The following is a 16,620-nucleotide window of genomic DNA, read 5'->3' as shown; positions in this document are numbered from 1 at the left end:
CTCCCTCTTCCCTGCTGTTTGTGTTCCCCCTTTCTCCCTCTTCCCTGTTGTTCGTGTTCCCCCTTTCTCCCTCTGACCTGCTGTTCATGTTCCCCCTTTCTCCCTCTTCCCTGTTGTTCGTGTTCCCCCTTTCTCCCTCTGACCTGCTGTTCGTGTTCCCCCTTTCTCCCTCTGACCTGCTGTTCGTGTTCCCCCTTTCTCCCTCTGACCTGCTGTTCGTGTTCCCCCTTTCTCCCTCTTCCCTGCTGTTCGTGTTCCCCCTTTCTCCCTCTGACCTGCTGTTCGTGTTCCCCCTCTGACCTGCTGTTCGTGTTCCCCCTTTCTCCATCTTCCCTCATGTTCATGTTCCCCCTTTCTCCATCTTCCCTCCTGTTCATGTTCCCCCTTTCTCCCTCTTCCCTGCTATTCGTGTTCCCCCTTTCTCCCTCTTCCCTGCTGTTCGTGTCCCCCCTTTCTCCCTCTGACCTGCTGTTCGTGTTCCCCCTTTCTCCCTCTGACCTGCTGTTCGTGTTCCCCCTTTCTCCATCTTCCCTCCTGTTCATGTTCACCCTTTCTCCATCTTCCCTCCTGTTCATGTTCCCCCTTTCTCCCTCTTCCCTGCTATTCGTGTACCCCCTTTCTCCCTCTTCCCTCCTGTTCATTTTCCCCCTTTCTGCCTCTTCCCTGTTGTTCGTGTTCCCCCTTTCTCCCTCTTCACTGTTGTTCGTGTTCCCCCTTTCTCCCTCTTCCCTGTTGTTCGTGTTCCCCCTTTCTCCCTCTTCCCTGTTGTTCGTGTTCCCCCTTTCTCCCTCTGACCTGCTGTTCGCGTTCCCCCTTTCTCCCTCTGACCTGCTGTTCGTGTTCCCCCTTTCTCCCTCTTCCCTGCTGTTCGTGTTCCCCCTTTCTCCATCTGACCTGCTGTTCGTGTTCCCCCTTTCTCCCTCTTCCCTGCTGTTCGTGTTCCCCCTTTCTCCCTCTGACCTGCTGTTCGCGTTCCCCCTTTCTCCCTCTGACCTGCTGTTTGCGTTCCCCCTTTCTCCCTCTGACCTGCTGTTCGTGTTCCCCCTTTCTCCCTCTTCCCTGCTGTTCGTGTTCCCCCTTTCTCCATCTGACCTGCTGTTCGTGTTCCCCCTTTCTCCCTCTTCCCTGCTGTTCGTGTTCCCCCTTTCTCCCTCTTCCCTGTTGTTCGTGTTCCTCCTTTCTCCCTCTGACCTGCTGTTCGTGTTCCCCCTTTCTCCCTCTTCCCTGCTGTTCGTGTTCCCCCTTTCTCCCTCTTCCCTGTTGTTCGTGTTCCCCCTTTCTCCCTCTGACCTGCTGTTCGTGTTCCCCCTTTCTCCCTCTTCCCTGTTGTTCGTGTTCCCCCTTTCTCCCTCTGACCTGCTGTTCGTGTTCCCCCTTTCTCCCTCTGACCTGCTGTTCGTGTTCCCCCTTTCTCCCTCTTCCCTGCTGTTCGTGTTCCCCCTTTCTCCCTCTTCCCTGCTGTTCGTGTTCCCCCTTTCTCCCTCTGACCTGCTGTTCGTGTTCCCCCTTTCTCCCTCTTCCCTGCTGTTCGTGTTCCCCCTTTCTCCCTCTTCCCTGCTGTTCGTGTTCCCTCTTTCTCCCTCTGACCTGCTGTTCGTGTTCCCCCTTTCTCCGTCTTCCCTGCTGTTCGTGTTCCCCCTTTCTCCCTCTTCCCTGCTGTTCGTGTTCCCCCTTTCTCCCTCTACCCTGCTGTTCGTGTTCCCCCTTTCTCCCTCTTCCCTGCTGTTCGTGTTCCCCCTTTCTCCCTCTTCCCTGCTGTTCGTGTTCCCCCTTTCTCCCTCTTCCCTGCTGTTCGTGTTCCCCCTTTCTCCTGATGTTGCCTTTGTTATGTTGTATTCTAATCTGTTCTGTGTCGGAGGTCTTCCATAAGCCTCGACCATGTATGACAATGAAAAGTACTTCAACTGCAACGACAACTACAACGACAACTACAACTTCAACTTCAACTACAACTTCAACTACAACTACAGCAATGTGCGCTTGTGGTTCAAACCTTCATGTTGAGGGAACGAATCATCGACGAACTCGGACTTCACCTTCACCTTCACAATAACACCTGAAACAAAAACAATCCATTTAAACGAAACTTTCAGGAACCAGCAGAAGGTGACGGTGCGGAGAGAACGACACGTACCGAGTCCCGGGTCTTCATCCTCGGGTGGACCGACCCTGGACCCGCGATCTGAGGAAGAATCTCCCGGAACGGAGAGATCTCGGTTCATGGCGCATCGGAGGGGACTGCAGAGTGTAAACACTGTAAAGTGCAGGAAAGTACACGGATTTAAGGTAGTGTGTTGTCGTGTGTTGCACTCTGGCACACGAGCACAAACCACGTGTTCCGGTAAAAACGAACCACGACCACGTGACGCGTTCCTTCCACAAACAACACGATCTCATTTGCGATTTCCACACCACAGATTCTCCACGTTAAGCACGTGATCGATACCGGGTACCCACGATGTCTTGTTTCCCCTTGTAAACATTTTTACATTACCTTTTATCATATTAACTAACTCCATATGTTTTATCCGTTTGTGTTCAATCATTGTCATTCCACAGAATAATATTTCTCCATGTTCTGTGGTTCGTGTGTTCCGGAGCATTTGTGGGTGATACGATTAAAATGAAGTCTCACTCTTTGTCTCAATCTCACGTCGGAAACGTCATTTCCTGCATTCTTGGAAGTTTCTTCAGTTCCTTGTGTTCTTCCCTGGCCCAAAAATCCAGCAGATTCGCGACGACTAATGGGTCAAAATGGCGAACTGGTGAGACATGTCCAGATGGAATCCTTAGTTAAAACAAGAATGACCGCACTGTCGTCACAACCTGCGACAAAATCTGGCAACAGGCCGATTGGGAATTAAACATTTAAAATACTCTTAAAATATGAACACGGTAAATGGGAAACACACCTTTAATGCGCCGTTAATAGCCGGCGAAGCCAGTGTTGTCAATAAACGAGAAGTATTATGTTGAAAACCTGATTATGCCTTGGTTCGAGAATCCGAAGCACAGTGGGCGCAGCCATCTTGCGGAGGCGGAAGTATGCATAACAAATTTAAAACGTTCATTAGGAGTTTCTTTCACCCGTCGTCGTTTGATTCACAATCTTATGCACCTCCGATGTATTAATAAAATAATTTAAGACCAACATCGGCCCGCACGGGCCTGGTTATCTTCAACAAAACGCGTCACCAAACAACGGACCCAATGAGAGTCGAGCATTTGCAAAGATATTTCTAAAATGAAAGCACTCAATGGTGGGCGCCATCGACCGGATGCGGAAGTTTGCATAAAACAATTGCGAAAATGGTTCAATAGGAGTTTGTTTCACCCGTCGTTCTTTGATTCACAATCTAATGAAACCTCTCATTAGTAATTAAAATACGTTAAGACCAACCTCGTTATCTTCAACGAAAATCGTCATCAAACACCAGAACCAATGAGATTCGAGCATTTTGGAAAAAAAATATTTTTTAAAGCTTATTACGCGTTTCGGACGGTGAAAACGGCGTCAAATATTCTAACATTGACGAATAATTATTTTTTAGAAATCTCGCGGCCGTATGGGATAGTTTTTCACGGCCAGAAATACGGTATAAGCGGTTTACATATTTAGTTTAGAAATACGGATAGTTTTTCACGGCCGGAAATATCCGAAGTTGACACGGAATTCACCGAATTAATCACTGCAAGCTAACTTCTTCTGGTGGACGAAGCCGCCGTGCCCGGAGAGTCAGAGAACCAGCCCTGGCGCCTGACAGCGACTGAAGTTAGAAGACTACACACTTACTGTGAAAACGTATGTTAAGCCCAGTTAAAAATAGGCCTTAAGCTAGCACATCGTATAGTTACTTCCTTAAGCTTCTTGTGACATTTATTGTATGCAGGTATTGCCATTGGGGAGGACTGTCTGCTCTTCTCTTTTACCAAGTCTTACCAGGTACGGTACCTACTACACCTACCTACTACCAACTAACTAACCTACTGATGCCATAGTGATGGGTAAAATAGTGGCAAGAGGCCCTGGCTTCGCCGGCTCATTGTGGCTTTGCAGTCGGTACTAGTAGCCGGCAAAGCCGGTGTTGTCAATGAACGCGTACGTATTATGTTGAAAACCTGATTATGCCTTGGCTCGAGAATCCGAAGCGCAGTGGACGCAGCCATCTTGCGGAGGCGGAAGTATGCATAACAAATTTAAAACGTTCATTAGGAGTTTCTTTCACCCGTCATCGTTTGATGCACAATGCTATGCACCTCCAATGTATTAATAAAATAATTTAAGACCAACATCGGCCCGCACCGGCCTGGTCATCTTCAACAAAACGCGTCACCAAACACCGGACCCAATGAGAGTTGAGCATTTGCAAAAATATTTCTAAAATGAAATCACTCAATGGAGACCGCCATCGACCGGATGCGGAAGTTTGCATAAAACAATTCCGAAAAGGTTCAATAGGAGTTTGTTTCACCCGTCGTTCTTTGATTCACAATCTAATGAAACCTCTAATTAGTAATTAAAATACGTTAAGACCAACCTCGTTATCTTCAACGAAAATCGTCATGAAACACCAGAACCAATGAGATTCGAGCATTTGAAAAAATATTATTACGCGTTTCGGACGGTGAAAACGGCGTCAAATATTCTAACATTGACGAAGAATTATTTTTTAGAAATCTCGCGGCCGTACGGGATAGTTTTTCACGGCCAGAAATATCCGAAGTTGAGACGGAATTCACCGAATTAATCACTGCAAGCTAACGTCTTCTGGTGGAGGAAGCTGCCGTGCCCGGAGAGTCAGAGAACCAGCCCTGGCGCCTGACAGCGAATGAAGTTAGAAGACGACACACATACGGTACTGTGAAAACGTATGTTAAGCCCAGTTAAAATTTCTTAAAATAGGCCCTAAGCTAGCACATCGTATAGTTACTTCCTTAAGCTTCTTCTGACATTTATTGTATGCAGGTATTGCCATTGGGGAGGACTCTCTGCTCTTCTCTTTTACCAAGTCTTACCAGGTACGGTACCTACTACACCTACCTACTACCAACTACCTACCTACCTACTACCAACTACCTAACCTACTGATGCCATGGTGATGGGTAAAATAGTGGCAAGAGGTATGCAGGTATTGGGGAGGACTGTCTGCTCTTCTCTTTTACCAAGTCTTACCAGGTACGGTACCTACTACACCTACCTACTACCAACTACCTAACCTACTGATGCCATAGTGATGGGTAAAATAGTGGCAAAAGGATTTGGCTTCGCCGGCTCATTGCGGCTTTGCAGTCGGTACTCGCAGCCGGCAAAGCCGGTGGTGTGAATAAACGCGTACGTATTATGTTGAAAACCAGATTATGCTGGATCCCTTGGCTTGAGAATTCCGAAGCTGTGACGCACCAAATCGCTCAATGGAGGCCGCCATCTTGCGGATGCGGAAGTATGCATAACAAATTGAAAAAAGTTCAATCGGAGTTTGTTTCACCTGTCTTTGTTTGATGCACAATCTTATGCACCTCTATTTTGTAATTAAAATACTTTAAGACCAACCTCGGCCCGCACGGGCCTGGTTATCTTCAACGAAAATCGTCACCAAACACCGGAACCAATGAGATGAGAGCATTTCAAAAAATATTTCAGAAACCAAATCACGCAATGGAGGCCGTCATCTTCCAGATGCGGAGTATGCATAAAAAATCGCGAAAAAGTTCAATAGGAGTTTGTTTCACCCGTCTTTGTTTGATTCACCATTTTATGCACCTCTAATTTGTAATTAAAATACTTTAAGACCAACCTCGTTGTCTTCAACGAAAATCGTCACCAAACACCGGAACCAATGAGATTCGAGCATTTGAAAAAATATTTTTTTAAAGCTTATTACGCGTTTCGGAGGGTGAAAACGGCAAATACTGGTGGAGGGTGAAAACGGAAAACGGCAAAAGGAACTGATGATTTCATTCAAAACAGACAACGTACATGCGAATCCCTAGACGATTGGGCAGATCATTTATTGTGGTACAAAGATGGGAGGTTTGCGAGGCACCCCTTCTTCAAATTTATTGTGCACAACATGATAAATCGTCGTCGCGTCATTGATAGGAGTAAGTTTCTCGTCAATCAAAAACTAGGCGATGACCATTACACTGTGTCTGACTTGAAAAGTTGCCTCGAGAAGGGAGACCATGCCATCGTCAAAAAAATACTACACTTTACTGGTGACATACGTGGCACTCCTCAGTACTGGGCCAGATGCGAAAATGAACTCCGAGCACTGCAAGACTTCCAGATATACAATGGCAAAGGTTTACCAACGTTCTTTGCTACCGGTACTTGTGTGGAATTCCACTGGAAACCTTTTCGTGTATTATTGGAAAAATATTTGCGAAGTATCGGATGTCTCGGCAGTTTAGATCTTGATGACAAAAATGTCTTTTTTTTTTTGTTTTTTTTGTTTTTTTTATACAAGATCGAGGCTCGTGAAAGAGCGAACATTAATCACACAGAAAGACAAACAGACACATAAAACAAATAACATCGGGAGCGGTAGACAAGATGGGGAGAGAGGGGGAAGGACACAAACACAACATTTGAGAGCAGGGACCGAGAGACATGGAGACATCGAGAGATCTGTGGGAGGGAGAGGGCTTTGGGGGGGAGGCATGTGAAGGGGGGGGGGGGGTGGGAGAGGTATAAACATATGGACACTGCCAGGATTTCCAGGAAAGAAGTTGGAATTTCAAACAAGGTGGATCTGGGGTGAATTAGTGGGGGTAGAAAAGATCAAGGTTATGGATGGGGGAAGATAAGAGATGGTGGTGAACAGCTGTTTTAAAGACCTGGAGGGAGGAGAGGGATTGAAGGGAGTGTGGGAGTTTGTTCCACAGGCGGGAGAAAAGAGGAATGAAAGAGTGAAGGTGAGCAGAGAGTCGAGATTTCGGCAGTTTAACCATCAGAGGGTTGCTGGCAGATCTTGTGCGACCTGTAGGAATATTTGGGGGACAGAGCACAGAGAGAGCTGGGGGAGCAAGGCCGGAGAGGAGTCGGTAGAAGACAGAAAGACCACCTACCTGCCTGCGGTGAGTGAGTGAAAGGCCCTCAGAGATAGCTTCATCGCGGGAGATTCCAATGATTTTGAAAGCTTTGGATTCAACAGCGTGAAGCCGAGCCAGGTGTGAGGCAGGAGCACCAGCCCATAGGGGAGAACAGTATTCCATTGAGCTGCGGATGAAAGCCTTGTATGTGGTGAGGAGCTCAGGTGTGCCGAGGAAGGACTTCGCACGACGGAGGATGCCCAGTCGGCGACTGGCTTTGGAGGCCAGCTTGGAAATGTGGTTTTCCCAAGAAAGATCATGGCAGATAGTGAGACCCAAAAGCTTGAGCGACAGAACTTCTTGGAGAGGATTGTTGAGAAAGTAGATGGGAGGGTTGTCCAGTCGATCTTTTCGGAGAGACATAGTAAGAGTGAGATTTGTCAGGATTGAAAGACATGTTCCACTTGTTTGACCAGTCTGTGATTTTGTCCAGGTCTTCAGAGAGTGAGGAGGCTGCAGACTGCCGATCTGAGGGAAGAGGAATGGAGCGGCAGAGAGTGGAGTCATCAGCAAAGAGATAGAGAGGATTTTCCAGAGAGTCGGAGAGATCATTGATAAAGACCAGAAAAAGCACAGGGCCCAGCACACTTCCTTGGGGAACTCCAGCCTGAACAGGAAGGGGAGATGAGAGAAATCCATTCAGGGCCACACGTTGACTACGACCAGAGAGGAAGTCCGCAAGCCATGCATGGAGATTTCCATGGATACCATAGGAGGAGAGTTTGGTGAGCAGTGCTGGGTGCCAGACCGTATCAAAGGCCCGTGATATGTAAAGGGAGACAGCTCTGATTTCCTGTTTGGCATTGAGGACCTCCATCCATTGTTGAGACAGCAGAAGCAGCATGTCCAGAGTAGAGTGACCTGGTCTGAAACCAAATTGATGATCAGAGATCAAGCCATTGGAGAAGAGGAAAGATTTCATATCCGAAGCAATGATGGATTCCATGACTTTGCTGATAATTGGGAGCAGGCTGATTGGTCTGTAGTTGCAAGGATCTGTTTTTGCACCTTTTTGTGTAATGCTGATTAGCTGATTTAGCTGATTTCCAGGATGCTGGCAGATGACCTTGAGCAAAAGATAGGGTGAAAAGAACAGAGAGAGGGTGAGATAGAGCGGCAGAGCAGGATTTTAGGACCCGTGGGCAGATGCCGTCTGGTCCAGTTGCAGAATCAGAGTCGAGGTTTGACAAAAACTCCTCCACCTTGTCAGGAGAGAAGGACACAGAGTCCAGGAGCAGTTGGGTTCGACTGGGAAAGGTGGGAACAGAGGGAGATGGGTTTGGGACTAAGGATTTTGAGGCGAACACAGAGTTGAGGCATTCGGCTTTGTCACGTGCGATGTCAACTGTGTGGCCATTTGAGGTAAGGGAGGGGATGGAGGGGGAACAAACACCAGAAACGGATTTGACCAGACGCCACCAGGATTTGGAGGAAGGAGACAGGTTTGAGAGTTCATTCTTGAGTGAGGAGAGATAGTGCTTCCTGGCACTCCTGGCATTTGCTCAATGGAATACTGTTCCCCCCTCTGGGCTGGTGCTCCTGCCTCACACCTTGCTCGGCTTCACGCTGTTGAGGCCAAAGCTTTCAGAATCATTGGAATCTCCTGCGATGTAGTCAACGCCGAGGGCCTTTCACTCACTCACCGCAGGCAGGTTGGTGGTCTTTCTGTCTTCTACCGACTCCTCTCCGGCCTTGCTCCCCCAGCTCTCTCTGTGCTCTGTCCCCCAAATATTCCTTCAGGTCGCACAAGATCTGCCTGCAACCCTCTTATGGTTAAACTGCCAAAGTCTAGGCTCTCTGCTCACCTTCACTCTTTCAATTCCCCTTTTCTCCCGCCTCTGGAACAAACTCCCCCACTCCCTTCAATCCCACTCCTCCCTCCAGGTCTTTAAAACAGCTGTTCACCACCATCTCTTATCTTCCCCCATCGAAAACCTTGATCTTTTCTACCCCCGGTAATTCACCCCAGAGTCCTTGCAGTGTTCATATGTTTTAATCCTCTCCCACCTCCCCCCAAGTCCTCCCGATGTCCCTGCTCTCAAATGTTGTGTTTGTGTCCTTCCCCTTCTTCCCCCTCTCTTTTGTGTCCTCCCCCCCTCTCCCCATCTTGTCTGCCGCTCCCCTTGTTTTTTGTGTTTCGTGTGTCGGTTTGTCTTTTTGTGTGATTAATGTTTGCTCTTTCACGAGCCTCGATCTTGTATACAAAAAAAAAAAAAAAAAAAAAAAAAAAAAAAAACTCCTGAGGGTGGACACACACTTGTTCCGAGCTTGGTGGAAGGAACTGAGATTGCCTTCAGTTGGATTAGCCTTCCAAGAGGCAAAGGCAAGTTGTTTCAGGGCAACTGCCTCACCACAAGATTCAGTGTACCATGGACGGGAGGAAGGGTAAGACAATTGAAGGCGAGATGGGATAAATCTGTGCATGAGAGAGATCAGTTTGCTTTGGAAGAATTCCCAGGAAGAATTGATGTCAGAGGCAGTGGAGATGGGAGACCAATCCAGACGATTGATGGCTGCTTGAAGACCATCCCAGTCGGCCTGAGTGAAATGCCAGACTCGTCGACGCTGAGGAGGCTCTCTGAGAATGGCCAGAGAGATGTCCACTTTGACAAGCACATGATCAGAAGAACCGATTGGAGCAGAAGAAGAGCAGCAGACATTAGCAGGGAAGTTTGTCATAACCAAGTCTAGAAGAGAAGATACTCCATTGGCTGAGATCCGGGTCGGGAAATTGACAGATTGTGTCAATCCCAGTGAGTCACAGAAGTCCTTTGCTGAGGTGCCATGACTGGTGAGAGAGGAACCCACACCCAACCAGGTGGCATGATGACAGTTGAAGTCACCACATATGAGGAAGAGAGAGTTGGGATGAGTGGATAGAAGTTGGTCCATGTTGTCAGACAGTGAAATGTAGATGGAGTCATCACTGTTTGGGGGACGGTACAGAACACATATGAACAAAAGGTGGGAGCGGAGAGGAAGCCGTAACCAGAGGTACTCCTGTGGGTGAGGAGGAAAGAGGGCAGTGCAAGGAGAGTGAGGAAGAGAGTTTTTGACAAAGATAGCCACCCCACCACCAGGCCGAGACTCAGGTCTATCATACCGGAGGAGGGAGTAACCAGGAAGAGATATTAAGGAATCAGAGACATCTTGAAGGAGGAAAGTCTCTGTTCAGCAGATCAAGTCTGGATTGACAGAAGCAACCTGTATGGAGAGATCAGTCAGGTTTGAGCGAAGGCCCCGGATGTTTGAGGTCCATACCGTTAATGAAGAGAGAGGGGGAGCATCGGGTACAGGACAGGGGAGGGGAGGAGTAAGGTAAGATGAAGGATGAGAGGGGGAGGTAGGGAGAGCAGTTGATAGTGTGTCAGATGTTGCAGAAGAGTTCCAAGAAAGGGAAGGATGAGGAGGATGAAAGGTTTGATGGTGAAGGGATGAGGCACAGTGAGGGGTTGTTTGAGGGGGGGCAGAGGAAAGTAGAAGGTTTGGGGGGGTGGAGGTATGAGATAGAAGGGAGACGAAGTGGGGAGGAGGCAGCTTGGAGGAGGAGGGGGGAGGAGGAAGAATTGGAGAGGAATGGTATGGGGGGAGAATTGAATGGGAGGGATTGGGGGGGAGTTTTGAAGGGGAGGAGTGAGGGGGGAGTTTAGGACTGGAGGGGCAAGGGGGGAGTTTTGGAGGGAAGGGGCAAGGGGGAAGTTTAGAAGTGGAGGGGCAAGGGGGGAGTTTAGGAGTGTAGGGGCAAGGGGGGGGGATTTGGAGGGGAGGGGCAAGGGGGGAGTTTAGGAGGGGAAGGGCAAGGGGGGAGATCAGGAGTGGAGGGGCAAGGGGGGAGTTTAAGAGTGGAGGGGCAAGGGGGTAGTTTAGGAGTGTAGGTGCAAGGGGGGGATTTGGATGGGAGGGGCAAGAGGGGAGTTTAGAAAGTGGATGATAAATGAAAGATGAACATTGATAACAAATTGGGTTTGTTGTGATTTTCGAGTTAGCAATCCGATTCAGAACGATGGAGGAGGGATGGAATGAATGTGAATTTAGACCATGTAGTGAGGGAGACGTATAAGATATTGAATTTCTTTTTTTTGAAGTGGAATGAGTTGGAGAGGAAATTGAGAAAAGCCTTTTAAATAGGAAGAAAAACAGCGTGTTGTAATATACCACTGAATAAAACACAGAAGGGGAAAGGTTAAACATATTTAAATAATATTTAAACAGAACTGTGAACAATCTTATATGCACAAAAATACCAATGGGGGGAGAGCCGAGAGGGACCACCACGAGTCACGTGCACAGGGCAAACGGTGGATGGCAAGGAGATAATGGGGGCGGGGCGAACAGCACACCTGGACAGAAAATACAGGATGAGACAACAGTTCACGTGGAGAAAATAAAATAAATGTTTTTGTTTTTTTTGTTTTTGGGGGGGGGGTGGGGATTTAGAACGTTAGACAGAGTATTATTTCGGGGTAGAAGGGAAAAAACCAAGAGCCAAGCAAAACACGCTTAAGTTAACAAAACACCGACGGGGGTACAACTACAAGGCCACACACGAGGAGCAGAACACGATTAATTAATTACGAGTTACAGGAAATTCAAACCAAAACGAACTATAATCAAACAATATCGCATGGACGATAAAATAACGAGTTGAAATTTGACAATCTATCTGGGGAAATGGGGGAGAAACACGTGGTCGAAGAACGAACGAACGAATAAGAATGAATAAACGAATGAGCACAGAGAAGGTAATGTCTTTTTTTGTTGTTTTTTTGAGTTGAGATTTACATAAGGAAGTAGGCTTTGGGGTGGAAAGACTGCGAAAACAGAGAACGAAAGTTATTGGATCACAAACGACAGACCGCTGAGAGAAAAACAAAGCCTCAAGGTTGTACAGTGTACACTGTACAAGGCCTCAAGACGACACGAATTAACACGATTTTCAATACAGGTATGAAAGATTTGCACCGAAAATCTTTGTCGGGACAATATACGTACATACACCATAAAATAAATACAGTTTTAACGAAAATACAAAATGGGAACAATTACTTAACTTCAATTTCGATGGAGAGCGTGTGGAGCTGCGAAAAAACGAACCCTCGCCAGCAAGACCGGAAACGGAAGTCCACTGTTTAAGGTACTACAAGAGAATGCTCATTTAGTTGGCCATTACTTTGATTTAAGAACTGAGTCCTATTTTGAAAACGTTATGAAGCCAGTGTTTGGGGTTACAACTTATTGGTATAGACAAGAATTTGCCAAAAGTCACGTTATGATTCATTGGCATGGCCTCTGTTGGCGAGACGACATGGAACCTAGTGCGACACTCACAATAGTCTAGCCGGTGGATTCTACTTCGTAGAAGCTGCTATCCCTGTCGCTGAATGGGCCGATTTGAATTATGCCCTCACAGCGATCCATCCTGCTGGAAGTGACGAATTTGGTGCACCGAGGAAAGACCTCTGGCCCCCACCCGAAGGAACAGCTCCAGCACCGCTGGAAGAGAAAAATCTCCTGAAAAAACTTTTCTCTGAACAACGTCGTGACGCACAGAGTATAAAAGATGACCACATCAAAATCGTCAACAGGACACATTTACATCGATGCTCAGATTATTGCTTGGGGAAGCATTCTGCTCAATCGAACTTGCGAATATGTAGGATGGGTTTCGGTAATAACCGAGAGCCTGCCCTGCCTTCTCATGACGAACCACATGTCGGGACTGATAAGAATAATTGTCTTCGTCTGTCCATGCCTCGAAATCATCCAACCATGGTTCAACATTCCCGATATCATGCTCAAGCTAGGCGAGGGAACGGTGACATTTCTTTGATTCTCACATCTAGTGATCCCAAGAACCCGTCACTCAAATATATAGTCGCCGTTCAAAAATATGTAACCGGATACGCGTGTAAAGGAAATCCTTCAATTGGCGCCGCAGTTGACTTATTACAAGACGTCTTATCAGTAGCTGATACGGGAGATGAGATATCTGCCAAGACGCTGTGCACTAAGCTTCTAATGGATGCAGTACGACGCGATGTATCTTCGGTGGAGACATGTTTTGAGATATCCGGTTTTCCTTTGTATCGATCCAGTCACATTTTCCAGAGCGTTTCTCTATCGGGCTGCCGTCAGCTAGAGAAAAAAGGAAACGTAATTACAAAATCCACTGTGATTGACAAGTACCGAGATAGACCCAAAGAGGGTGAAAATTGTTCATTGTATGCTTTTTTGTGCAATCAAGGAAAGGTACCTGGCATATCCGGTACATATCATATCCGGTACGTTCCATCAGTTTTTACCTACAGACGACTGTCCCGCTTCTATTAAAGCCGAGGTCCTGAAAGCACAGGCAGAGGCGTATGAGAAGTGCTGGGGATCAGACGGAGATGGAAATGATCACGCCGACATGATGAACCCAGAAGACGATCATCCGGAAGTTCATCTTGATGCTCTCGATGTTCCGGATTGGATCGATTTGGTGAAGCCTCATGCACACTTTGATGATGGAATAACCGACTTCGATTACGATGATGGTGGACCCAGATACGATTGGGGGGGCGCTGCCAAAAAATATTCTGACCTCGGTAAAAAATTTCGCAGTGGTCTAGTCAGCTGCTGTGAGGACGACACTCAGCTGAAATTACCCGATGTGGAATGTGGATCACTGAATGAGGATCAAAGACTGGCATTCAATATCGTGATGGATCGTCTGATGAAATACAAAGCTAGTCCTTGCAACTGTAAGCCGTTGCGATTGAACGTATCCGGCACAGCAGGTTCAGGCAAATCATATCTGATAAAGGTACTTGTAAAAGTTGTCTGAGAAATTTTTCAGGAAGATTCGGCTGCAAAGGTTATCTGCCCTACTGGAAATAGTGCCAACTTGATTGATGGTATGACACTGCATAGCTTTCTAAAAGTGCCGATCAAACACAGGATCAGAAGCGGAGATATGACTGCGCCAACTAGTACTACCCTGGAAATTATTCAGAATAATTGTACAGGTGTCAAGCTGTTGTGCGTAGATGAAAAGTCAATGATTGGCAAAACTACATTGGGTTGGATGGAATTCATGGCTAGCTATGGAAATGATGAGAGAAACGAATGGAATTCTGATTGGTAGTGGGGCGGTATTCCAGCGGTTGTCTTTTTCGGAGACGAAGTTCAACTACCCCCTGTTTGCGATTCACCGGTGTACATGCCTCCTTCTAACAAAAACAAGAGTGACGTAGAAAGTCCTGCAAAGTTGTATGGAGTGATGGTTTGCAGTGAATTTAACGAGGTTGTTGTCTTGGGGCAATCAATCAGACAAGCAGGAGACAAGTCACAACTGAAGTGCTTTATTGTCATTGAGAGAATACAAGACAACTCCACAGCAAGCAAGATGGTGGAGGACGTTCCAATGGGACGAACTAAAACGGAAATATGGGACGGAAAAAATGTTATACATGGCTGATAATGCTGCATTCGTTTTTCCTACCCATGAGCTCGAATGGGTGCACAATAAGCGTCAACTGCAAACCGCCAATCGTGATGTGCCTGTAGCGAAAATCACATCAAATAACACTGGACCACACGCCAGGGTGGCAGAGAGTGACAAGGCCCAAGGTTTACCTCGATTATTGTATCTTTGCAAAGGGGCCAAAGTTTGTCTTACTTCCAATTTGTCTGTTGAGCACGGTCTCTACAACGGAGCTACGGGTCATATTGAGGACATGATTTTCGAAAATGGTCGTTCACCAAAAGATGGATTACCAGACGTCGTCATCGTTAATATTCCGAAATATACGGGTCCTCCTTTTTTGGAGGATCATCCAAAGCTCGTGCCGATCGTGTCAATTGAGCGTCGTATTGATTGCAACTGTTGCAAACGTACGCAAATACCTCTGAGACTTGGATGGGCAGCAATTTTTCATCACTGTCAAGGAATTACTGTGGGTGTTGGTGAACCTAACAGATATATCGTTATTCATCCGGGGAGAGCAAAATTCGAAAGTCTCAATCCAGGAGCACTATTCGTCGCATTATCTCGTGCAAAATATGCTGGTGACGATGACACCATTCCGGACTTCGCTTGGAATCCTAACTACTTGTTGAACGACGACCGTATGTGCATGGTTGTTAATACTGCAACAACGTGGGCTAGAGCTGATGAACTGAAACGTATCAAGTCACTCGCTTACTGCACAGCGAAAAAGTACGAGCACTTGAACAGCGTGTTTTTCGACTCGATTCTGCAAAACGCCATGTCACTCGGTCAAAGCCAAAACGAGGAACAATGTTTCGCCTCCATTCTTCATCGCCACACTGACCTATCAGATGTGGCATGAAGGACGACGTTTATGCTTAACCATGACATAAATGTACCCAAGTCTTGGGTACCCAAGCTAATTCGTGAGAAAGTGTCATGTGACTCCTGCTCATTCACCAGGTTACAATCTACACTGTTTCAATTACCTGTTTAAGTCTGCACTTTAACTGTACACTGCTAAATTTCTCGAAAGCGGATAAAGACCTTTGAGTGCTCGCACCAGCATATATGTGTTGTTGAGGATGTTCAAGAGAACTTACAAGTCACGATCAGCGTCAATCACCTTCTTTTCGCGATAAAAAGCAATGTTCTCACGAAACGTAATTGGAAAGTAAACCACTCTGGGCCATTTTCGAAATTTTTCGCTTCTTTAGTGGTAGACCTGAAAAGCCGAATTAGGCTTCAATCCCATGCTCAGTAGGTTTGTCTGATTTCTGATGTTGTCCTGCACCTACCGGTATAAGCGGTTTACATAAAGAAAGAAAGCTCGGTTTGATTAACGACAGTCACACATTGCCGTTGAAACGGCGCTATCGTCTTGTCTGTCGGCACTGATCTTACTGCAAGCTAACTTCTTCTGGTGGAGGAAGCCGCAGTGCCCAGAGAGAACCAGCCCTGACAGCGACTGAAGTTAGAAGACGACACACATACTGTGAAAACGTATGTTATGCCCAGTTAAAATTTCTTAAAATAGGCCCTAAGCTAGCACATCGTATAGTTACTTCCTTAAGCTTCTTGTGACATTTATTGTATGTAGGTATTGGGGAGGACTGTCTGCTCTCCTCTTTTACCAAGTCTTACCAGGTACGGTACCTACTACACCTACCTACTACCAACTACCTAACCTGCCATAGTGATGGGTAAAATAGTGGCAAGAGGCTTTGGCTTCGCCGGCTCATTGCGGCTTTGCAGTCGGGTATTAGTCGCCGGCGAAGCCGGTGTTGTCAATGAACGCGTACGTATTATGTTGAAAAAACAGATTATGCTGGATCCCTTGGCTTGAGAATTTCGAAGCTTTGACGCACCAAATCGCTCAATGGAGGCCGCCATCTTGCGGATGCGGAAGTATGCAAAACAAATTGAAAAAAGTTCAATAGGAGTTTGTTTCATCCGTCTTTGTTTGATTCACCATCTTATGCACCTCTAATTTGTAATTAAAATACTTTAAGACCAACCTCGTTATCTTCAACAAAAATCGTCACCGGGAAAGACCC

The 16,620-nt window shown here is 46.8% G+C and overlaps 1 protein-coding gene across 1 annotated transcript in view; it reads right to left on the bottom strand.

The window, feature by feature from the left end:
• The window catches only part of LOC137428560 (uncharacterized), a 48,522-nt gene that overhangs the window by 14,621 nt on the left and 17,281 nt on the right, over positions 1–16,620 (bottom strand). The window contains exon 3 of the mRNA XM_078777324.1: positions 1,994–2,056. Within this exon, the coding sequence (XP_078633450.1) occupies positions 1,994–2,056 (63 nt within the window). The remainder of the gene's footprint in view (positions 1–1,993; positions 2,057–16,620) is intronic.

The sequence above is a fragment of the Myxine glutinosa genome, chromosome 5 (genome assembly GCF_964187855.1).
Source record: "Myxine glutinosa chromosome 5, kmMyxGlut1.1, whole genome shotgun sequence".
Classification (NCBI taxonomy): Eukaryota; Metazoa; Chordata; class Myxini; order Myxiniformes; family Myxinidae; genus Myxine; species Myxine glutinosa.
Note: the sequence above shows the minus strand (reverse complement) of the source record. Positions and strands in the feature narration are given on the sequence as shown.